The 24,838-nt window shown below is 38.7% G+C and overlaps 2 protein-coding genes across 2 annotated transcripts; both read left to right on the top strand.

Annotated features, from left to right (window-relative positions):
- The first annotated feature begins 4,963 nt into the window (after positions 1–4,963).
- Positions 4,964–6,040, top strand: LOC121132897 (trace amine-associated receptor 7b). Its single transcript, XM_040728382.1, has one exon. It carries the CDS (start codon positions 4,964–4,966, stop codon positions 6,038–6,040), a length of 1,077 nt encoding a protein of 358 aa, XP_040584316.1.
- A 13,077-nt stretch (positions 6,041–19,117) lies between these two features.
- LOC101824655 (trace amine-associated receptor 7b-like) lies at positions 19,118–20,194 on the top strand. Its single transcript, XM_040728341.1, has one exon. The coding sequence runs from the start codon at positions 19,118–19,120 to the stop codon at positions 20,192–20,194; it is 1,077 nt and encodes a 358-aa protein (XP_040584275.1).
- The last annotated feature ends 4,644 nt before the right edge of the window (positions 20,195–24,838 follow it).

Here is a 24,838-nt window from a genome sequence, read left to right as displayed (position 1 = left end):
TAAGGAATGGTTGACACTGTCTACCACTTGGATGGTTACAATTGAGTGGATTTTTAGTAATGTGTTTCAGGAACCAACAACTACGGCTCAAGTGCAGAAATGAGAAGGAAAGCTTATTTTTTACCAAAGAACCAAAAGTTTGTATGAGAATCATGATCTCAGTATTAGAATTTTAAACCCCAGGGAAACAAAGTTCCTGTCTGATCTTCATCTGACGTTCAGCAGACTCATTTACTGAAAATAATTTTGCAAAAAAAATGGTGGGGGTCACATTTGCACAAGAATTTTATAGGCATTGGGAATCTCTCCTAATTTTATCCTATCTCAACACTAGATTTTCTTGGAGTTAGCCTAAGAGCAAAGGCCAAATTAACCTGGACGCCTCTACTGAGGATTATCTAAACTAAGTGTAGAAAGTTGCAATACAGAAACGTTGAGTTTACACTTCTCTCTGCCTGTACTCCACCATCCTTGTGTTTACTGTACTTCAGGACACTGGCTTCCCCTTTCTAGTGCTTGCTGCTTCTCTAGTCATTACCACATGATGCAGTTACATCATTCCTTTCAGTGTACCCACGTGAATCAAAGTCAGCATGAACTATATCTATCTGCATACCCTGTTTACTTATGTACTATTCACAATAGGCTAGTCTAGGATTAGTCTGCTTTCCTAACAGAAGAAAGAACTAGGGGAATGTTGCATACATATAAAGTGGGGTATTATTCAGTCACAGAAAATAAATGACTTGTGATTCTACTTCTTGGAAGATGGAGACAGGAGTATTAGATTTCAAGGTCATCTTCAGTTCCTAGGAGTGTTTGAGAACAAATTACGTGATATAAAGTTTTGAATAAAGAACTGTTAACTACATAGAATTTATAGAAGTTAAAAGCAGTACAGCTCTTGTGGAAGACCAGAAATGAGTTTCCAGTACCCACATAACCAACCCACAACTGCCTGTAACACGAGATCCAGGGGATCTGGCTTCCTTTGGCATCTATACACATGAACAAACCCATATAAGGACACATATGTAAAGACCAGTTATGGCAGTGTGTATCTGTCATCCAGCACTGTGGGACAAAGACAGGTGGATATAATGGCCAGTAGACTGGCCAGCCTGTCTGCTTCAGTGGGGGGAATGGCAAGCTCCATCTTTAGTTATAGACTATATCTCAAAACTAAGAATAAGAGTAATCTGCCTACCATCTACCTCTAGCCTCCTCATCGCACATACCAACATAGACAGAGACTCCAATTATGATGTATGACATTTCTTTTTGCTAAGGTCTCCCTATGTAGCCCTAGTTGGCCTGGAACTTAACTCTGTAGATGAGGCCAATCTTCAACTTATAGAGACCACGCCCCTGTCAGGTGTACATGGGAAGATTCAGGATATAAAAGAAGGAACAGGTGGGAACTCCTCCTCTCTTGGAGGTTGGCTGTACTACAGAGGGCAGAGTGCTTCCCAAGTAAGTGATTGCTACCTTTAATAAATATCTTTGTTCCCCATTACATTGTTTCCTTATCAGAAAGATGTCAGTGTGTTCTAAACTAAGGTTGAACATTTACAGGTTTTCAGTTATTTTTCATACCTGCTTCTATTATGTCAGTTCTATATAGTTATATTTTTATAGACACAAGAAATCAAGCTTAAAATACAGAAAACTTCAGTCACAAGGGTAGTCGTTTTTGAGGAGATGTAAAGCAAGTTACCTCAGGAGAAAGAAAAGCTGCCAAATCTGGGGTCCTTTATCGATTCTTTTAAGGGATTCAAAACACATTTCTACATTTATAAGATATTTTGCTGGTTTGGCTACTACAACTTAGACCAAAAGCCATTGATTGGTGCTTTAGCTTTTCTGTGATTCATGAGAACATCAGACCATCCAGTAACTTAACAGGTACATATAGATAGAAGTTTCTGTTCTGTCCAGTCCTGCAGCTGTTTAGTCCCAAATAAACACACAGAGGCTTATATTAATTATAAACTGTTTGACCAATGGCTCAGACTTCTAATTGGCTATCTTTCTCTTAATTTTAACACATTTTTATTAATCTGTGTATCTCCACATAGTCTTGGCTTAACAGTGATGCCTGGGCCTCTTGCTTCCTTGATAGGTACTTGGCTTCTCCTTGACTCCACCTACTACATTTCTCTCTCCCTGTTTGGATTTCCCAGATGACTAACTCCTTCTTCTTCATTGGGCAAAACAACTTTATTTATCATCCTTTAAGAGAAACATATTCACAGCATACAGAAGGATATCCCCCATCAGGTGCAAATAATTCATCACATTGTAACTCAGTCCAGATCTGTAATTAAGGAATCTTCTGATAGAATGGGAATTTTGTTTTCATTATGACAGTTACTCTACAGCCCATGAATATGTTGCTTTAAGTTGAGAAGGGGAAATGACAGGTAAATTCCATACAATAGCCTTTATTCTAATAGGTTCTTGGTTGTGCGATCATCTTAAATCACTTGAAAATATGATATGGTAAATATTAATTTATGCAATATTTCTAGACCACAACTCAGCTCTGCTTAGATGCCCACTTTGTCTGTGGCTAACTGTTGCCTTTGAAAAGCCTCCCATCCATGCTTTACTATGAGCAACAAATGCAGTTTCTACAATAAAGACTTCATGTTAAGTTTAAAATATTTTTATTAGATCTATTCATTTTATGTGTGAGTGTTTTCCTTGTCCGTATATCTGTGCAATATTTGTACATTTTGTATCCATGGAGATGAGAAGAAGATACCAAATTTCCTGGAACTGGTATTAATGAGAGATGTGAATCACCTTGGGAACTGAACCCATGTCCTCTGCAAGGGCACAAGAGTTCTTAACTACTTAGATATCTCGCGAGCCACTAGATATTGTCTTTTGTGGAATTCTTTTACTCTTTATCTGAAATTTTATGTCTAATATCATAATATACAGTAATTTTGTCATGAACACTAATTTTTCTATAAAAACTCAAGTTTCTCCAGTGTCGATAATTTAAAAACTCACAATGTAATGTAATACCTGAAGAAAGAATAAATTATTTAAGAAATGGTAATGCAGCTCAGGACTGATTCATAATATTAAGTAACTCATATCCTTCGGGAAATTGTAAATAATTCATATGGATTTTCAAGTATTAGAAGAAAATGTTGGTTTCATTTCTTGGAGAAAACATTACTAATATTAAATATAAACATAGATTTTGATATGTCTGTCATAAACATAGACACTAAGATAAGAAGGTGAATAAATGTTTGAAATTATGACCAATAGAAATAACATACAACTCCTGAGATGTATATTAAAATATGATACTGAGCAATCTAAAATCCAAACAATGCTCCTAAAGTTGAAAGTAAAGACAAAATATCTCCAGTAATAAAATGGACAGCTTACAATTAAACAGAAAAGTGAAAAGATTATCATTATATTTAGTGTGTGTATTAAAGTCCACATGCGTGCACATGAATGTGGTAGTCTGTAGGTGACATTCACAGTCTTTTCCAGTTGTGCTCCCCTCATCATTTGAGGTAAGGCCTCTCACTTGAACGTATAGCTTGCCAATACTACTATTCTAGCTCACCTACTTGCTATAGGAATCAATGGTCTCTTCCTTTTGAACACTGGAATTACTAGCAGGCAACAATGTCTACCGGGCATTTATAGGCTTCTGAGCATCCAAACACCCATCACCATATGTGTACTGCAAGCACTTTGTTTACTGAACAACTCCCTGCCTGGAAAGTATGGTTTCATTGTGAATAGAATCATAAATGTTGTTCAAAATGTATTAGCCTTTTGTTGTTAGAGTAGACAAATAAGAAAAATAACTAGTTTGTATATTATTATTATTATGATAACATTATTATGAAAATACAATTCCATGTTGACTGCCATTAAGCTACAGCGGAGGTACACATTCATATGTTTTGGTGAAGCAAAAATTGTTTTAAAAAATCTTTAGATGGATTTTAATGTGAACTATTTAAAGCATAATTTACAGGTCAATACTCAAACAACAGTACTAACAATAAGGGATTCAACAGCAAACGCTTTTCAGAGCATAGGCAGATTCTGTAATAGTGTTTTGTGAGAAAAAACATTTCCAAAGTAAAACAGAATCACACATTAGGACAACACAATCTGAATATTCCTTCCCACCTTTGAGTTTTAATTATTCAGGTAAATCAAAGAACACAGAGAAGAAACTCCTGTTTGTTACAAAAGCCTTCTTGCTTCATTCCATGAGAATGGTTGCAGTCCATACCCCCACTTTTCCACAACAAAAACATTAAATTGAAACTACAGTAAATTTGTTCTCATGACTTTACCTCTTATTGGACCTAGGTCTGAAGGAAGAAAGAACTTCTTTGCAACAATTTTGATCACTTTCAACATAAGGGTCATTGATAAAATTTCTCATGAAGAGGAGAGATCATTTTTAATAAATGAGCAACATTTCAAATTATGAGCCAAGTTCTATTACAACAGAAATCACATATGCACACATTATACAGAAAGGGAAGTTGTCACTAGAAAATTAGAAAGGGGTGAATTTCATTGTGGCCAAACAACATACTTAATGACAAACTCTCACTTACCTCACCTTACGCCTTGGGGATTCAGTCCTAGGGATACCTGTATTTACCATTGTTAGGCTGCTTTCCTGAGAGTAAAAAGTGCTTGGGGGCATTATCACAGGTTACTTAATAAGGATGAGAATACTAATAAAAGGTGAGAGTTAGATGTGTATCACAGCATAGACTGCTGCTTTTGAGGTGTGAAGAAATAGGTTAAGCAGAGAAAAAATTAAAATAAAGTTAAAGAACATTCATGTAATAAGGAAGGTTGACTGTGTAAGAGGAAGCAAATAACTTTAGGAAATGAAAATTCATTAGCAATTACACATTCTGTATTTTTTCCCCAGAGGATTTTTGGAATAGCTTACATGGCTGCAGATGATAACAGCTTTCCTTGGGATCAGGACAGCATTGTCAGCAGAGATCTATTCTCTGCCACATCTGTCCAGCTGTGCTATGAGAACCTGAACGGATCCTGTGTCAGGAACCCATACTCCCCAGGCCCGCGCCTCATCCTCTATGCAGTCTTTGGCTCTGGGACTGTGCTGGCTGTGTGTGGAAACCTCCTGGTGATTATGTCAATTCTTCATTTCAGGCAGCTGCACTCTCCTGCAAACTTTCTGGTGGCTTCCCTGGCCTGTGCTGACTTCTTGGTGGGACTGACTGTGATGCCCTTCAGCACAGTGAGGTCTGTGGAGAGCTGCTGGTACTTTGGGGACAGCTACTGTAAATTTCATTCTTGCTTTGATGGATCATTCTGTTATTGTTCTTTCTTCCACTTGTGTTTCATCTCTGTTGATAGATATATTGCTGTCAGTGACCCCCTGCTCTACCCCACCAGGTTCACTGCATCTGTTTCTGGCAAGTGCATCGCCTTCTCCTGGCTCCTGTCCATCATTTACAGCTTCTCCCTCTTTTACACAGGGGCAAATGAAGCTGGGCTGGAGGATCTAGTGAGTGCCCTTACCTGTGTGGGTGGCTGCCAAGTTGCAGTGAATGAACACTGGGTCTTTGTCAATTTTCTACTATTCTTTATCCCCACACTTGTCATGATAACTATCTACTCTAAGATTTTCCTCATTGCTAAACAACAGGCTCAGAAGATTGAGAGAATGGGTGATCAGACTGCCAGGGCATCAGACAGCTACAAGGACAGGATGGCCAAGAGGGAGAGGAAAGCAGCCAAAACCCTGGGAATCGCGGTGGCAGCCTTTCTCCTCTCATGGACTCCATACTTCATTGACTCCATCATTGATGCCTTCCTAGGGTTCATCACACCCACGTATGTGTATGAAATCCTAGTTTGGATCGCTTACTACAACTCTGCCATGAACCCTTTGATTTATGCTTTCTTTTATCCTTGGTTTCGAAAAGCCATCAAAATGATTGTCACTGGCAGAATCTTGAGGGAGAATTCCTCAGCCACCAACTTGTTTCTTGAGTAGATTGTTGGTGTAGTTGGGAATCACAACAGATTCACATCAGAATATCACTGGGGAGACTGAATGCCCCATCTGATTTTGTAGAGTCACGAATTATGCTTCAGTTCTGACCAAAACTTCAATTCAGATTCTATATTCCTCAATAAATGTAAAATTAGTTCTTAGTTATAATGGAACTAGATGAACCTGGCTCTAACCATTTTCCACTGTGTCTTGTACTGCTTAGTGCTGCTGGTCCTGTAACCCCTTTCCTACCTTTCTAAAATTCTAATTCTTGGCTTTTGTTTAAAGTTTTGAAGTCTCAATTTTGAGTATGTAACCTTTCAACCATTCTGTAGTATTTTACTAAAACAATGCAAATGAAATGAAGAGACCCTTCCTCAGAGAATGGCTGATTGTGGCTCTCTATCACTGAAGCCCAGATTTATAGTTTTAAAAATGTGATTTTTGACGTCAAGAAAAAAAAGACGTTCATGTATCTTCTCTCATCTTCCCAGTTGTTTACATAGGAAAGAAAAGCGGTGTCACAAATAGTACCATCTGCTCAGTGACCTGCTTTCTAGGCTACAAGCGCAGAAAGAATGATCACAGTTCAATAGCCTTACAAGTTATTTGTTTACATAAAGGATTCAAATATTGTTATTCTTTATTAAATGTGGTATATAGTCTGCTGATCCTTCAGTTATCTTGGAAAATTTCTGTAGATTTGTAGAAGTTCTCAAATGTATACACAAGAGTCAAATTGCTAATGTGTTCACAAGACGATAACACTAAGATAAATGCAAACTGTACAGTCACTTTGAGCTTGGAAAACATATTTTTGTTAGGATCCAGAAATGTATTTCTAACACCCAGCCCCAAATTTGAATTTGTCATAAAATTTATCATGGATACCGCCAACTAGATGTTTTACAGATGACTCTTTCAATAGTGAATTATAGGGCAGTGTACAGTAGTGGAATAAACAAACTCCATACTCTATTTTAGTTAGTATTTTTCAGACAAGAAATTATAAAACTCTAAGCCTTGGTGCTGGAATGACAACTTGCAGGTAAGAGCACTGACTGCTCTTTCAGAGGGCACCCCAAGGCAGCTCATAGCCCTTTGTAACTTTAATTCCATCTATAACATTGTGCACAGACATACATGCAGGCAAAATACCCATATATATTATATATATGTAATAGAAAAATAAAGAAAGAATATGAACCTTCTGTATTTACCAAAGTTAAGGATACATATCTAAACCTTATTGTTTGTCATTTTTTCTAATTTCTCTGTTGACATGCACCATGCATATTTATTATTAGTAATTGCTGTCTTTTATTATCATATATATTTTATATTGGTAAATATTTCCCTTAGAGATGATACTATATCTGATTTTTATTTGAGACAATTTCTCTGTAGCTCAAAGTAACCTATATTGAGTTGTAATTCCTGGCAATCCACCTGCCTCTGCTTCCTGCATGTTGTTACTACAGTGTTAGGTTACCACATTTGCCGTACTTCTTATTTTAATGTCTTTAAGGAAGTTTGTCTTTGTGTGATTGACAGATGACTAAAGGCTCCTCAGATTCCTTAGTGTTCTCTGTTCATATCTCCAGTTCAGATAATAAACATCATCAGTTTCTTTTGACTTCAGTTGTTTCAATGAGTGGCTTATCCTGCAGCTATAGAGCAGGATCCCTTCTTTACTTAAGTGACAGTGTACATAAACAAAAGCTTTAGAGTAGCTGGTGCATACTGTAAATGTCTGCATTCAAAAGTAACACTCAAAGAAGCAATTAAGTATACTCAAAGAAGCAATACATTTTTTAGGAGACCTTTGTGTTACGTACATTTTATGTCTAGAGTTTTCTGCAAGGATGGAAACTCATTTGAGAAAATGCCTCCATATGGGCTCTCTGAAGAGCATTTTCTTAATTAGTGATCGATGTGGGAGGACCCAACCCATTGTGAGTGGTATCATACCTGGGGTGGTGGTCCTGAGTTCTATAACAAAGGTGTTGAGCAAACCATGCTGAGATAGCCAGTAAGGAACACTCTTCCATAGCTTCTGCCTCAGCTCCTGCCTCCAGGTTCATGCCCTGTTTGATTTCCTCCCCTCGTTTCCCTCAGTGATGAGTGGTTACCTGGTAGTGCAATATTGTGTGAAATAATAAACACTGAAATAAACCACTTCCTCCCAAAGCCTCTTTGGTCTTGTGCTTTATCACAACAGATGCCATCCCTGCAGGTGTTATATCATGCTGAAAAAAATGAAGTGGTGAGAATAAAAACTTAGTTCAGATTGACTTTGTCTACCTGGATCAAACTTCAGGGGGTTTGGTGCAAGGTGGTTTATTGTAGGCATATATAAATACAAAAGAATTTGGAAAATTTTTCCAGGCAACAATCATTCCAATTCCAAATACAGAGTAAAGCTTAAAATGGGACTACACAGAGACTATTTTGTAATCTATATATGACATTGATAGTGTCTTCTATGGCCAGAAGGTCTAGATTCTATTGTAGTTTCTAAATAACTACAATAAGTAACAAGCACACTGACTCTGGAACTGGAAGCATACATCATAGGGAGAACTTTAGTTTGCATGTAATTTCATGGGTTGTTTATTCTGTGCTGTGGATTGTTTTAATAACAACAGCTCATTCACTCTTCATAATCTGGTGGAGCAGGTAAGGATATTCCTTTGTTTTTTAATGTACTTATGTCAGAAGAGAACAAGCCTCATGTCTAATGTCATCATAATCAGATGTGAACATGTAATGAGAGTCTTTGTTGCCCAGCCTCAATGCCCTTTCAGGGTTCAGAAGGGAGCAACAGTCCATAAGGACTCATGATGTCTGAGGGTGAATGAATCTCTAACTACTGCTTTTCTGATTCAGTCTCTTTATTCTTATTTTTCTATTCTAATTCTCCCATCTCACTTCTACATTCTCTAGCTTCTTCCCCTCTAACCTAAAAAGTCGTCTCCTTACAGGAGCCTTGAAGTGATAAAAAAAAAAGGTACAAGAGTTGCCTTTCATTGTCCAAAAGCACATTCCTAGGGTGATCAGGAGCTAAGCCATTGCCATGGCAACACAAGGGTTCATGGTTACAGGGTAAGACTGTGACCACAGGGTGAGGTACAGTGCCCACTGAGGTAAACTTTGAGACATAGGTCTATTGTTAATAGACTTGGAAAGCAAAGAATTGGCATGCTTTTCTTAGGGTGCTTTGTGTAGTAACCTTGGTTGGACATCTGCAGCTGTGACCTAGTGCACAGCTCTAAAGTTTTAAACTTATGATATATTTACATAAAACCTTCAGTTTGAACTTGCTTTGAGGTGAAAGTGAGCCAATTGTGTGAAGTTAGTCTGAGAAAAACAACAAGGCAGGGGTTTAAGTGTCTATAGTCCTTGTGGGACAATTAGATCCAGTTATGAAGCATTTCCCATTATATGGTCTATATATCAAAACTATGTAGATAAATGAAAACTAATCTTCCTGACTATAAAAAGACACAGGCTAACAGAAAGCATATTGAGACAGAATCCATCTTTCTGCTACACCTCAACTTCGAAGACAGACATTACCTCAGAATAAAAGATTGGGATAAGATTTTCCAATCCAATTGTCCCAAGAAACAAGCTGGTGTAGCTATCCTAGTATCAAACAAATTAGACTTCAAACTAAAATCAATCAAAAGAGCTGAAGAAGGTTATTCATACTCACAGGAAAAATCCATCAGGATGGACTCAATTATGAACACCTATGCCCAAAATACAAAGACACCCACGTTCATACAAGAAACATTACTAAAACTCAAATCACACATAAGACCTCACACACTTATAGTGGGAAACTTCAACACACCACTCTCACTACTAGACTGGTCAACCGGACAGAAACTTAACAAGGAAATAAGAGAACTAACAGAAGTTATGACCCAATTGGGTTTAACAGACATCTACAGAACATTCTACCCAAACAAAAGGGAATGTATCTTCTTCTCAGTGCCACATGGGACATTCTCTAAAATTGACCACATTCTTGGCAATATACCAAACCTCAACAGGTACAAAAAAAAATTAGAATAATCCTCTGTATCTTATCAGACCACCATGCTTTAAAGTTCTTTCAACAACAACACAAATTGCTGAAAGCCTACAAACTAATGGAAATCGAACAATAGGCAATTGCACCATTCCTGGGTCAATGAAGAAAGAAAGAAATTAAAGACTTTCTAGAATTCAATGAAAATAAAGACACAACATACCCAAACATTTTGAAAGCAGTGCTAAGAGGAAAGTTCATAGCACTAAGTGCTCATATGAAGAAACTGGAGAATAGTCACACTAGAGAATTAACAGCACAACTGAATCCTCTAAAACAAAAGGAAGCACACTCACCCAGGAGCAGTAGATGCCAGATAATAATCAAATTGAGGGCTGAAATCAATAAAGTAGAAACAAAGAAAACAATACAAAGAATCAATGTAACAAAGAGTTGGTTCTTTGAGAAAATCAACAAGATAGACAAACCTTTATCCAAACTAAGCAAAAGGCAGAGAGAGAATACAGAAATGAACAAAATCAGGAATGAAAAGGGGGACACAACAATAGGCACTGAGGAAATCCAAAGAAGCTTCAGGTTATATTTTGAAAACCTATTCTCCACAAAATTGGAAAATTTAAAGGAAATTGACAATCTTCTGGGAAGATGTGGCTTACCAAAATCAAATCAAGAACAGATAAACAATTTAAACAGACCTATAACCCCCAATGAAATAGAAGCAGTCATAAAATTCTCCCATCCAAACAACAACAATAAAACCCAGTCCCAGATGGCTTTAGTGCAGAATTCTACCAGAAATTCAAAGAAGAGCTAATTCCAATACTCCTCAAAATGTTCCACACAATAGAAGCAGGAGGTTTGTTGCCAAACTCTTTTTACAAGGCTACAATTACTTTGGTACCCAAGTCACACAAACACACAACTAAGAAAAAGAACTACAATCCAATATCCCTCATGAACATTGCTGCAAAAATCCTCAATAAAATACTAGCAAATCTGACCCAAGAACACATCAGCAAAATCATCCACCATGATCAGGTAGGCTTCATCCTAGGGATGCAGGGATGGTTCAACATATGAAAATCTATCAATGTAATTCACCATATAAAAAAAGTGCAAAAGAAAAATCATATGATTATCTCACTTGATGCTGAAAAAGCCTTTGACAAAAATCCAATACCCCTTCATGATAAAGGCCCTGGAGAGATCAGGGATAACAGAAACATACCTGAATATAATAAAAGCAAATTACAGTAAACCAATAGCTAACATCAAACTAAATAGAGAAAAACTCAACACCATTCCTCTAAAATCAGGAATAAGACAAAGCTGTCAACTATGTCCATATCTCTTCAATATATCACTTGTCTTTGTAGCTAGAGCAATGAGACAACAAAAGGAGATCAAGGGGATACCAATTGGAAAGGAAGAAATCAAACTTTGACTATTTGCCGATGATATGATAGTTTATGTAAGTGACCAGAAAAACTCCACACGGGAACTTCTACAGCTGATAAACACCTTCAGTGAAGTGGCAGGATACAAGACTAACTTTAAAAAATCAGTAGCCCTACTATATACAGATGATACAGGGGCTGAGAAAGAAATCAGAGAAACATCACCATTTACAATAACCCCAAACAACATTAAATATTTATGGATAACTGTAACCAAACAAGTGAAAGATCTGTATAACAAGAACTTTGAGTCTTTAAAGAAAGAAATTAAAGAAGATACCAGAAAATGGAAAGACCTCCCATGCTCTTGGATAGGTAGGATCAACATAGTAAAAATGAAAATCTTGCCAAAAGCAATCTACAGATTCAAGACAATTCCCATCAAAATACCGGCACAATTCATCACAAACCTTGAAAGAACAATAATCAACTTTATATGCAAAATCAAAAGACCCAGGATAGTCAAAACATCCCTGAACCATAAAGGATCTTTCAGAGGCCTCACCATCCCTGACTTCAAGCTCTGTTATCAAGCTAGTCTTGAAAACAGTTTGGTATTGGCAAACAAGTAGACAGGTATACCAATGTAATTGAATTGAAAGCCCGGATATAAACCTACACACCTATGAACACTTGATTTTTGACAAAGAAGCTAAATTATACAATGGAAAAAAGATAGCAACTTCAACAAATGTTGCTGGCATAACTGGTTATCGGCATGTAGAAGACTGCAGATAGATCCATGTCTATTGCCATGCACAAAACTTAAGTCCATATTGATCAAAGACCTCAACATAAATCCAGACACACTGAAACTCTTAGAAGAGAAAGTGAGAGGCACCCTTGAACGAATTGGCACAGGAGACTGCTTCATGAACATAGCACCAGTACCACAGACACTAAGATCGACAATTAATAAATTGGACCTCCTGAAACTGAGAAGCTTCTGTAAGGGAAAGGACACAGTCAACAAGACAAAAAGGCAGCCCACAGAATGAAAATATATTCACTAACTCCACATCTGACAGAGGGTTGCTGCTGTGCCTGCTGTGCAGCCTATGTCCGAGAATGTGTGGAGGGTGTCGGGATTGATGACACAGAGACCTGTGTCGGTGGTGCAAAGAAAACTTCAAGAAGGCTTCCAGAATGTTCCTCAAGAAGGCTCTACTTTATTCCTACTCTGGATGGTTATATATACCCTGACACCAGAGGTGGCAGTGGGTGGGTCAGGAAGAAGTGGTTAGTCTTTGGAAAAGTTCAAGATTAGGGTGTTCCTGTGGGTGAGCCCTTATCAGGAGCTTATTGCTCAGAGCACCATATTGTTTTTAGTAAACATGTTTTTAGTAAACATTGTCTTACAGCTGCCTGCTCCCAGGCTGATGGGGAAGTGGGCCTCTGGCCAAGGTCTATTGTTCCCACAATCCCACAATTCCCTTTTTTATTTTCTAAGGAGGCACTCCTGTCTTAGGTCAAGTAGGGTCACCCTCGCTTATCTGTCTTTGGGGGACCTGGCAAACCCTGTCTTAGGCGGGAGGTCTCTTCCTCACAGGTTGCCCATCATCAGAGAACCTCATCCTTGAATCATCTATAACCAGACTTCATGGCTACCGGGATTGCCATGGGCTAAGCTGAGCAATACTTGGTGATGGATCTCTTGCCTATGGAGCAAGGCACGTTTGAACTCGGCATAAGGCCAGAATGTCTACTGCCTCTGACACTATTCCCAGGACCCCCATTGATGTAGCACCTCTCCATTGCCATACCCATTCCCCATCTGGGCCATAACATTCTACCAGCCTTCCTCTGTTACAAGGGTAACCCGCATGTGATTTACAGTTACAATTTGATGGTCAAAACTGTGATAAAGTTTAAAATCGTCCCAAGATCCACTCAGGAAAGCATTTAGAAGGAGCACTTGCACAGATACATTAGGTATACTCATTGATGTTACACATGTAGCATGATGAAATGTGAACAAGAGGCTTGTTGCACTATCCACAGAGCACCAATTTGTTCCTGTAATGATGCAGCTTGTTGATTTAACGTCAGCAGCCTCAGCTGAATATGCTAATTGAGCGCACTCTGGGTGGACAGGGCTTTGCTAACTCTACCAGCAAGGCTGCTAACAGTCTCTGCTTTGGCAGAAAATTGGGCAACGGCAATTCTGGCCACGGCAGCTGCAGTGGCCAATATGGCGATGGCTGCCACAACAGCGGCCATGAAGCCAAAGTCTCCTTTTTGCTGCATTAGGACAAGTTGCATTTCTCCAGAAAAACACACTGGCATAGGCGCGGTTCCAGCAACAGAAACCACTAAGGCTGATACTTCAAGTGGTCATGTCCTGTTCAAATACTGAAAAGGGGCTTTGCTACTCATCATGATCCATACCAGTGTCCAAATGTGTCATTTTTTCCCCAAAGGGAAAAACTGGCAAAATTAATTCTGTTGTTTCAAGGTGTGTCAAGGGCAGACTGTTAATCTTCCAGTTCTCTGTTGGCTTCGGGATGAAAACTCATAGGTCCAGGATGTTGATGTAGCAGGCCTGTTGAGAAACTGAAAATCTCAAACCGACTGTTTTCTTTCTTTCTCAGGCTATAGATTCGATGATATCAAGAGTCAGGAACACTGATTTAGGAGATCTCACTCGAACTGGCTTAGGTAGGCTCCCATGGTCTCAGGTTCAGTTGTTCTCTGCTCCATGCATCTCACCAAATGTTCTGACAGCTGCCAAACTTTTTTCTTTTCCTGCAACCAAACACAAACACGCCCTTGATCCCAAATTAGGGCAGAATCGGGTCCTCTCCACTGTCTAGTGCATGAATGTCTTCATTTGATCTGAGCAAAAGTCGCTCAAGTTCCATCATGCCAGAATCTGTCTGAAGTAGATTGCTCACTGGAATTCACATTTTAAAAAATTTTAAATGAGGAGTGTATTATTTAATGAGTCATGTGGGCACAGGGGACATTACTCTCCCTTTTTTATTTTTTAAAATTTTTGTTTAAACTGCTAACATCTGTTGATGTTGGACTATAACAGTAGAAGGATTTGTCTACCCTCCTTAGTTAACTATCTAGGTGAATTAGGATCTATATCTAAATTACTAGTAGATGCCCTTTAAAAAGGACATAACCATTAAGTATTTCCCAAAAACTTTTGAGAATCATTCAAGGATTGTAAACTATACTATGTCCCAAATAACTTGTGAAAATTTTTTGAAGTCTGTGAGCAGACTTTTCCAATCTAACTGGTAGAGCTCTCACTAGCTGACAAGGCCTCATTTTCATCTACACAGACACCTTTGGGGGTGGGTTCGGACCAAGTGGCAGTTCCCTGAAAAAATCGACTGGCTCTGAAGTCTTAATCTTATACCTTTTCTGTTAAGACATTAACCAACTGGCTGGATGTCCTTTTTGGCTATATCTAAAGCAATTTAGGTAGCTTTTTAACTATTTTGAAGGGATTTAAGTATCCTTTTAATCATATAAGCAGTTCACACTCACGCATTCACAGTCACATTTCATATATACCAGTGTGGCCACACCATACATTCAGAACATACATACGTCTTTTGGTAATCCTTTTTCCCTAGATCATGATTAGTGTGTTGAAATGAAACTTCCTTAATTAAAATCTCTGTAACAGAACAACTCCAGCCAATCCTTGAACTAAAAAGGTTAAAAAAGACGGGTAAGCGTGGGTGACCCTACTTGACCTAAGACAGGAGTGCCTCATTAGAAAATAAAAAAAGGGAATTATGGGAACAACAGACCTTGGCCAGAGGCCCACTTCCCCATCAGCCTGGGAGCAGGCAGCTGTAAGACAATGTTTACTAAAAACATGTTTACTAAAAACAATATGGTGCTCTGAGCAATAAGCTCCTGATAAGGGCTCACCCACAGGAACACCCTAATCTTGAACTTTTCCAAAGACTAACCGCCTCTTCCTGACCCACCCACCACTGCCTCTGGTGTCAGGGTATATATAACCATCCAGAGTAGGAATAAAGTAGAGCCTTCTTGAGGAACATTCTGGAAGCCTTCTTGAAGTTTTCTTTGCACCACCGACACAGGTCTCTGTGTCATCAATCCCGACACCCTCCACACATTCTGGGACACAAGCTGCGCAGTAGGCATGGCAGGTTGCTCTCCAAAATTTACAAAGAACGCAAGAAACAAGTCTCCAAAACATCAAAATATCATTAAAAGTGGGGTAAAGAACTAAATAGAGAAATCTCAATAGAGGAGTCTAAAGTGGCTGAGAGGTACTTAAGAAAGTGCTCAACATCCCTAGCCATCAGGGAAATGCAAATCAAACAACTCTGAGATACCATCTCACCCTTGTAAGAATGGCTAAAATCAAATACACCAATGACAGTTTATGCTGGAGAGGATGTGGGGAGAGGGGAATCCTCCTCCACTGCTGGTGGGAGTGCCAACTCATACACCCACTTTGGAAATCAGTGTGGAGATTCCTCAGGAAAATGGGAATCAGTCTATCACAAGTTCCAGAAATTCCATCTTAGGCATATACCCAAAAGATGCATATTCATACAGGAAGGACATCTGTTTCACTATGTATATAGCAGCATTATTTGTAATATCCAGAACCTGGAAGCAACCTAAATGCCCCTCAACTGAAGAGTGGATAAAGAAAATGTGGTACATTTACCCAATAGAGTATTGCTCTGCAGAAAGAAAAAACAATGAAATCCTGAGATTTGCAGGCAAATGGATGACACTAGAAGAAACCATCCTAAGTGAGGTAACACAGTCACAAAATGACAAACACGGTATGTACTCACTCATATATGGATTTTAGACATGAAACAGGAGAGTGCCAGCCTACAATCCCACCTCTAGAGAGTCTGGGAAACAGAGAGGACTGTAAGAGAGATATGCATGGTACCCCCGAGAAGGGGAATGGGAAAGGATCTCCTGAGGGGAATGGGAACAAGGGGGGAGGTGAGAGGGAGCTGGGAGAAAGAGAGAGGTTAAAGAGAAGGGGAGAGGAGGACATGGGGGAGCAAGAAGCTTATTTGGGAGAACAGAGGAGAGTAAAGTGAGAGATACTGTAATAGAGGGAGCCACTATAGGTCTGAGGAGAGATATGGCACTAATGAGATTTCCAGAGATCTACAAGGATGACACCAACTGGCAAACTAAGCAATAGTGGAAAGGCTACCCTAAATGCCATTCCCCGAATGTGACTGATGGCTGCCTTGTATGCCATCCTAGAGCCTCCATCAAGTGACTGATGGATACAGAGGCAGACACCAACAGCTAAACACTAAACTTAACTCCGGGAAACCACTTGCAGAGAGGGAGGATAAATAAGCAAAGGGGTCAAGTCCAGGCTGGTGAAACCCAGAGAAACAGGTGACTTGAACCCAGACTGATAGCTGAGAGGTCAGCATGGGACTGATCCAGACCCCCTGAATGTAGGTGTCAGTGAGGCGGTCTCGGCATTCTTTGGTGCCAAGGCAATAGATCAGTATTTATTCCTGGCATCCAAGTGGACTTTGGGAGCCCATACTACATGGAGGAATGCTCTCTCAGCCTAGTCACATAGGGGAGGGAATGATATGACAGACTTTGGAGATCTCCCGTGAAGGGCCTCACCCTCTCTGCAGAGTGGAGTTGGTATTGGGTAGGGGGTTGGGAGGGTTGTGGGAGCTGGGGAGGATGGGAGTGAGAGGGAGCTGGGAATGACATGTGAAACAAGCTTGTTTCTAATTTAAATAAAAAAACAGGTAAAAAAACTAAACTAAATATATGCTCCTAAAGTTATAAAGTAAAGGCAAAATATCTCCAGTAATAAAATGGACAGCTTAGAATTAAACAGAGAAGTGAAAAAATTATCATTATATAGCATGTGTATTAAAGTCCACATGCGTGCACATGAATGTGGTAGTCTGTAGGTGGCATTGGCAGTCTTTTCCAGTTTCTCACCCCTCATCATTTGAGGTAAGGCCTCTCACTTGAACCTATAGCTTGCCCACTTGCTATGGGAATCAACGGTCCCTTCCTTTTGAACACTGGAATTCCAAGCGGGCAAAAATGTCTACTTGACATTTACAAGGGTTCTGAGGATCCAAACTCCCATCACTACATGTGTACTGCAAGCACTTTGTTTACTGAACAACTCCATGCCTGGGAAGTATGGTTTTATTTTTAATAGAACCATAAATGTCATTCAAATAGCTGGGCATTGGTGGTGCATGCCTTTAATCCCAGCACTAGGGAGGCAGAGGTAGGCAGATCTCTGTGAGTTCGAGGTCAGCCTGGTCAACAGAGGGAGTTCCAGGACAGCCCCCAAAACAATACAGAGAAACCCTGTGTTGAAAAACAACAAAAAATGTAATTCAAGATGTATTACCCTTTTGTTGTTACAGTAGACAAATATGAAAAATAACTATTTTGTATATTATTATTGTTAATACTTTGATATCATTACTATGAAAATAAACAATGCTATGTTGACTCCCATTGAACTACAGGGGAGGTTCACACTCTTATGTTTTGATGAAGCAAAAATTGTTTTAAAAAATCTCTAGACAGATTTTAATGTGAACTATTTAAAGCATAATTTACAGGTCAATAATAAAACAAAACAAAACAAAACAAACAAAAAAACCCAGTACCATCAATGAGGCATTCAATAGCAGAAACTTTTCAGAGCTTAGGCAGATTATGTAATAGTATTGTGTGGGGAGAAACATTTCCAAAGAAAATTAGAATGACTCATTAGGACCACACAATCTGAAGATTCCTTCCACCTTCGAGTTTTAATTATTCAGTTAAATCAAAGAACACAGAAAAAAATTCCTGTTTGTTATAAAAGCCTCCTTGCTTTCTTCCATGATCATATAATTGTAGTCCACAACCACACTTTTACAAAACAAAAATATTAAATTGAAACTGGAGAAAAGTTGTTCTCATGACTTTACCTCTTAATTGACCTAGATCTGATGGGAAAAAGAACTTCTTTCCAAGAATTTTTATCACTTTCATATAAGGGTCATTGATAAAATTTCTCAAGAAGAGGAAAGATAATTTTTAATGAATGAACAAAGTTTCAAATTATGGGACAAGTTCTACTGCAGCAGAAACCACTATTCACACAATTTATAGAAAGGGCAGTTGTCACTAGCAAATTAGCAGGGCATACATTTGGTTGTGGCACAAACAGCCTACTTAATGACAAACTCTCACTTACCTCACCTTGCACCATGGGGATTCAGTCCTAGGGACACCTGTATTTACCATTGTTAGGCTGCTTTCCTGAGAGTAAAAAGTGCTTGGGGTATTACCATAGGTTAGTCAATAAGAATGAGAATGCTAAGAAAAGGTGAGTATTGGATGTGTGTCACAGCATAGACAGTTGCTTTTGAGATGTGAAGAAATAGATTAAGCAGGAAAAAATTAAAATAGACTTAAAGAACATTCATGTTGTTTAAGGAACATTACTGTGTAATAGGAGGCAAATAATTTTAGGAAATGAAAATCCATTAGCAATTAACATTTTGTATTTTTTTCCTTAGGATTTTTGGAATAGCTTACATGGCTACAGAAGATGACAATTTTCTCTGGGATCAGGGCAGCATTGTCAGCAGAGATCGATTCTCTGCCACATCTGTCCAGCTGTGCTATGAGAACCTGAACGGATCCTGTGTCAGAAACTCATACTCCCCAGGCCCTCGCCTCATCCTCTATGCAGTCTTTGGCTTTGGGGCTGTGCTGGCTGTGTGTGGAAACCTCCTGGTGATGATGTCAATTCTTCATTTCAGGCAGCTGCACTCTCCTGCCAACTTTCTTGTGGCTTCCCTGGCCTGTGCTGACTTCTTGGTGGGACTGACTGTGATGCCCTTCAGCACAGTGAGGTCTGTGGAGAGCTGCTGGTACTTTGGGGACAGCTACTGTAAATTTCACTCTTGCTTTGATGGATCATTCTGTTATTGTTCTTTCTTCCACTTGTGTTTCATCTCTGTTGATAGATACATTGCTGTCAGTGACCCCCTGCTCTACCCCACCAGGTTCACTGCATCTGTTTCTGGCAAGTGCATCACCTTCTCCTGGCTCCTGTCCATCATCTACAGCTTCTCCCTCCTTTACACAGGGGCAAATGAAGCTGGGCTGGAGGATCTAGTGAGTGCCCTCACCTGTGTGGGTGGCTGTCAAATCGCAGTGAATCAGAGCTGGGTCTTTGTCAATTTTCTACTATTTTTTATCCCCACACTTGTCATGATAACTGTCTACTCTAAGATTTTCCTCATTGCTAAACAACAGGCTCAGAAGATTGAGAGAATGGGTGATCAGACTGCCAGGGCATCAGATGGCTACAAGGACAGGGTGGCCAAGAGGGAGAGGAAAGCAGCCAAAACCCTGGGAATTGCGGTGGCAGCCTTTCTCCTCTCATGGACTCCATACTTCATTGACTCCATCATTGATGCCTTCCTAGGGTTCATCACACCCACGTATGTGTATGAAATATTAATTTGGATTGCTTACTACAACTCTGCCATGAACCCTTTGATTTATGCTTTCTTTTATCCGTGGTTTCGAAAAGCCATCAAAATGATTGTCACTGGCAGAATCTTGAGGGAGAATTCCTCAGCCACCAACTTGTTTCTTGAGTAGATTGTTGGTGTAGTTGGGAATCACAACAGATTCACAGCAGAACATCACTGGAGAGACTGAATGCCCCATCTGATTTCGTAGAGTCATGAATTATGCTTCATCTCTGACCAGACTCAGGATGTCTGAGGGTGAATGAATCTCTAACTACTGCTTTTCTGATTCAGTCTCTTTATTCTTATTTTTCTATTCTAATTCTCCGATTCCACTTCTACATTCTCTAGCTTCTTCCCCTCTAACCTAAAAACTCTTCTCCTTACAGGAGTCTTGAAGTGATAAAAAAAAAGTTACAGGAGTTGCCTTTCATTGTCCAAAAGCACATTCCTAGGGTGATCAAGAGCTAAGCCATTGCCATGGCAACACAAGGGTTCATGGTTACAGGGTAAGACTGTGACCACAGGGTGAGGTACAGTGCCCACTAAGGTAAACTTTGAGACATAGGTCTATTATTAATAGACTTGGAAAGCAAAGAATTGGCATGCTTTTCTTAGGGTGCTTTGTGTAGTAACCTTGGTTGGACATCTGCAGCTGTGACCTTGTGTACAGCTCTAAAGTTTTAAACTCATGATATATTTACAAAAAACCTTCGTTTGAACTTGCTTTGAGGTGAAAGTGAGCCAATTGTGTAATGTTAGTCTGAGAAAAACAACAAGGCAGGGGTTTAAGTGTCTACAGTCTTTGTGGGACAAATAGATCCAGTTATGAAGCATGTCCCAGTATATAGTCTATATATCAAAACTATGTAGATAAATGAAAACTAAACCTCCTGACACTCACAAATATATGTGCCTATATGATTGAGATGCAATTATGAGATTACACATACACATCACATGAGATTACACAAAACATTCAGGTATTGTGGAGACATCAAATTGCCTTTAAAAAGTCAACAGCAGTTTCCAGAGTGGATGATCTCAAAGGCCTTGCCTGGATAGAATTAACCTCCATCAGAATCATTCCTCTGGTTGGTTGACATATGAATTATCAGTTGCTATATGCTATATATTTCCATGGTCTCTGACAAACATGCATCACCTAGGACTCAGAGAATAAGTAATGTTGCTCCTAAATATTCTTCACACCATGTAATAGACTGTGGTCAAGTTGTTTATAGTAAAGATTATGGAATACATAAATTCCATATAATTGTTTCAAGGGAAAATATGATTTTCGTCAAGAAAATTATAGTGAAAGTCTATATTTATATGCGTACATGTGTTTTGATGTATATATGTATATGTTCATGTATGTGTATATTTATATATATGTGTGTGGAATATGTATGTATGTATGTATCCATTTTGACCACCACTGCTTTTATCTTTCAGGTACTAGAGTATTTCAGTGAAAATTTAGGAATAACGTAAGTATAGTTCTGGATTTGGTCAGTGCAATGTTTAGGTAGTGTACAGCGGTTTAACCATTCGATTATTAAAATATGGAATTGCTACACTACTTATTAGAAAATATCTAGGGTTTGTGCCCCCATGTGATCAGACACCATTCTTCTCTTGCTGCCACGTGGTCCAGAAGCTGATGTAATGTCAAATCCTTTCTCCACCCTTAGAATAACATAGATTCCGGTTGGTCACTGCCTGCGTCTTGATCTTATGGTTTTGAAATCTGGAATCTAAATATGAACTCAGGAATCATGTGATTAGATTTTATTGGACATTTTCACTGCAACAAAATTAAAATTTGATAATGCAAGTCCAAATATAAGGATTTATTTATATTCAATAAACAAATGAGATATCACAAACAAGTGATGGTATAGTATGGAATATTTAAATTATTCAATTAAGAAAAAGTTGAACCACCAATTCTTCCTTACCTCTTCTTGTAACATGAAGTCTGGCCAGTCAGATGTGTTTCTAGTTTCATTTTAGTCTACTTTATCATTTTATCTGTCTGCTGTTTTTTAATTCTCCTTGCATTAACTCACCAACTTTGATAAATCCAACTTAAAAGTTTATTCAAAGTATAATGTAAATCAAAGCTCTAAAATCATGTACATTTTTAGCTCATTTTAAATTAAGACTCTAAATTCAGGTGTGATTTAGTACATTATCTTTCCTGCCCATGCCTACCAGTTCCAAACTAGAGAATGAAATATCTTATATTTCAGTCTCTACATTCCCTCTTTATAAACCCATTCACTGTCCAGAATTGAGAAACATGAAACAAAGAGAATATTGGTACTAGGAAAATAGCATTCCCCACGCCTACTAGTCATGTGGGGTGATGGAGGAAGATCTCAATGTAGTCTCTAAACAAATGTAAGCTCTGTGATATGGTACATACCTGATTCCATTGGGAGAATCCTGTGCCTGCCACCCCAAGCCCCAAGATATGTGGGTGAACTTTTTAAGTGGATCTCTCCCAATACCTGCTGCAGTCTGCTCCTGACAGGAAACTTTGTGGGATTTTCATAAGGTTACATTGTCTAAAGGACTGTGCCTCTGAAGAAGGTACTGGAAAAAGTGTTGGAGCCTTAGCTCCTACATACATCTCCTCAATTAGTAATATTCCTTAACTTACCTGTGTTTATTTGGAGAATAAGGAAGGTGAAATTGGGAAGATGATTTGAGTGATTGGGAGAAACCTACATCAGCTCTGTCTGCCATGTAACAAAGAAGAGTGAGTTCCACATGACACAGAGCACTCATGGAAGGCCAAGAGCCTTGACAGAGCTTGCATGGATTTCATATGGGAGGTGAATTGATAGAGGTCAATTGGATGCAAGCCCTTTGTAATTGGGGATTATCATGATTTCAACCAAGTACTGAAGATGAAACCTTCGTGATCAGAAGCTTGAAACACAGAGTTGGAGCCAACACAGTGAGGCTAAGAGCAGACTAAATTGCTTATAAAATTATTTCATTCCGTTGTTCCTCCTTGTGGGAGGGAAACAGAAAATATAATGAATATGAAGAAAGACATTTATTTTCCTCAAACCAAGCATTATTCACTATTGCTCATCTACTACTGGAAGAAAGGGTGACAATAGTCAGATATGGACTGAGGCTTTGGCACAGAAGTTGAAAGAAACCAAATTTTCAGTGTTCATGAAAAGGAGAGTGACAATTGAGGTTTCATGAAAAGAGGAAAAGGGAAGATTGGTTGCAGAGCACTTTCAGACCATGGTTGAAGCAAGCAAAATTTCATACAATTTCACATCTAGAATTCCTTAGGCAATTAGCTGTATCTATAAGACATGTTTGTGAAATACAGATTATGTAAAAGAATTGTCTAGACCCATTATTGGACAAATTGCTGTGTGTGCCCAGTGCTCACTGCTGTTAATATATAGTTTAGTATTTTGATATTCCCTTTATTTGGTTGCCTCCATCATCTAATCTAGGGGATCTCAACCTGTGGGTGTCGACCCCACCTTAGAACATTGACACAATTGTCGCATATCAGATATCCTACATATTAGATGTTTGAATTACAACAGTTTATAACAGTAACAAAATTACAGTTAAGTAGCAAGGAAATAATTTTATGATTGGGGGTCTCCACACATAAAAAACTATATTAAAGTGTCAACATATTAGGAAGATTCAGAAACATTGCATTAGATTCTGTCCCATAAAGATAGGGCATAAAACCTTTCTCCCATTTCCTCTCATTAGATGTATTCATAATTTTGACGATTCTATGACCATAGACCATCCTTTTATAATAAGGCATGGATGACAACTGTCTACCACTTGGATGGTTACAAGTAAGTGGATTTTTAATAATGTATTTCAGAAACCAACAACCTGTAAACTAATGCTCAAGTGCAGAAATGAGAAGGAAACTTATGTTCACCAAAGAACCAAAAGTTTGTATGAGAATCATGATCTCAGTATTAGAATCTTAAACCCCAGGGAAACAAAGCACCTGCCTGATCTTCATATGACTTTTTTGCAGATCTTTTTTTTGAAAATTTTTTTGCAAACAAATGTGCGATTCACATTTGTACAGAAATGTTATGGGCATTAGGAATCTCTCCTAAATATGTTGTATCTCAGCACAAGGTTTCCATTTAGTTACTCTAAAGGGAAAGGTCAAATCAACCTGAATAACCTTTATTGAGTTTAGATTGTCTAGTGTAATGGTAGAATAGTTAACATTATAAAAACATTGAGGTGACATTTTGCTTTGCCTGTACCTGAACATCCCTGTGTTTACTATAGTATAGGGCACTGGCTTTCCCCTTTCTAGTGCTTGCTGATCTCTAATCAGTACCATGTGTGTCAGTTGCATCATGCTTTACAGTGTACCAAAATGAATCAAAATCAGCAGGCACTATAGCTATCTGCACACTCCTGTTTATTGTTGCACTATTCTCAATAGGCTAGTCTAGGATCAGTCTGCTTATCAAACAATGGAAGAAGAAATCAAGAAAATATCATATACCTACCAAGAGGGATATTATTCAGTCACAGAAAATATAATTGCTTGTGATTCCATCTCTTGGGAGGAGGACACAGGAATATTAGAGTTAAAGGGCATCTTCAGCTCTTAAGCGTGTTTGAAGTTAGATTGTGCAACATAAAGCTTTTCATCAAAACCAGAAACTACTGAGACCTTAACATGTACAGTTCTTGCAGAAGTCCTGTGTTCAGTGGCCAGAACCCACATCAGACAACT

This window comes from Mesocricetus auratus, unplaced genomic scaffold (genome assembly GCF_017639785.1).
Source record: "Mesocricetus auratus isolate SY011 unplaced genomic scaffold, BCM_Maur_2.0 Super-Scaffold_100018, whole genome shotgun sequence".
NCBI lineage: Eukaryota > Metazoa > Chordata > Mammalia > Rodentia > Cricetidae > Mesocricetus > Mesocricetus auratus.
The sequence above is the reverse complement of the archived record's forward strand: the minus strand, read 5'-3'. Positions and strand labels throughout refer to the sequence as shown.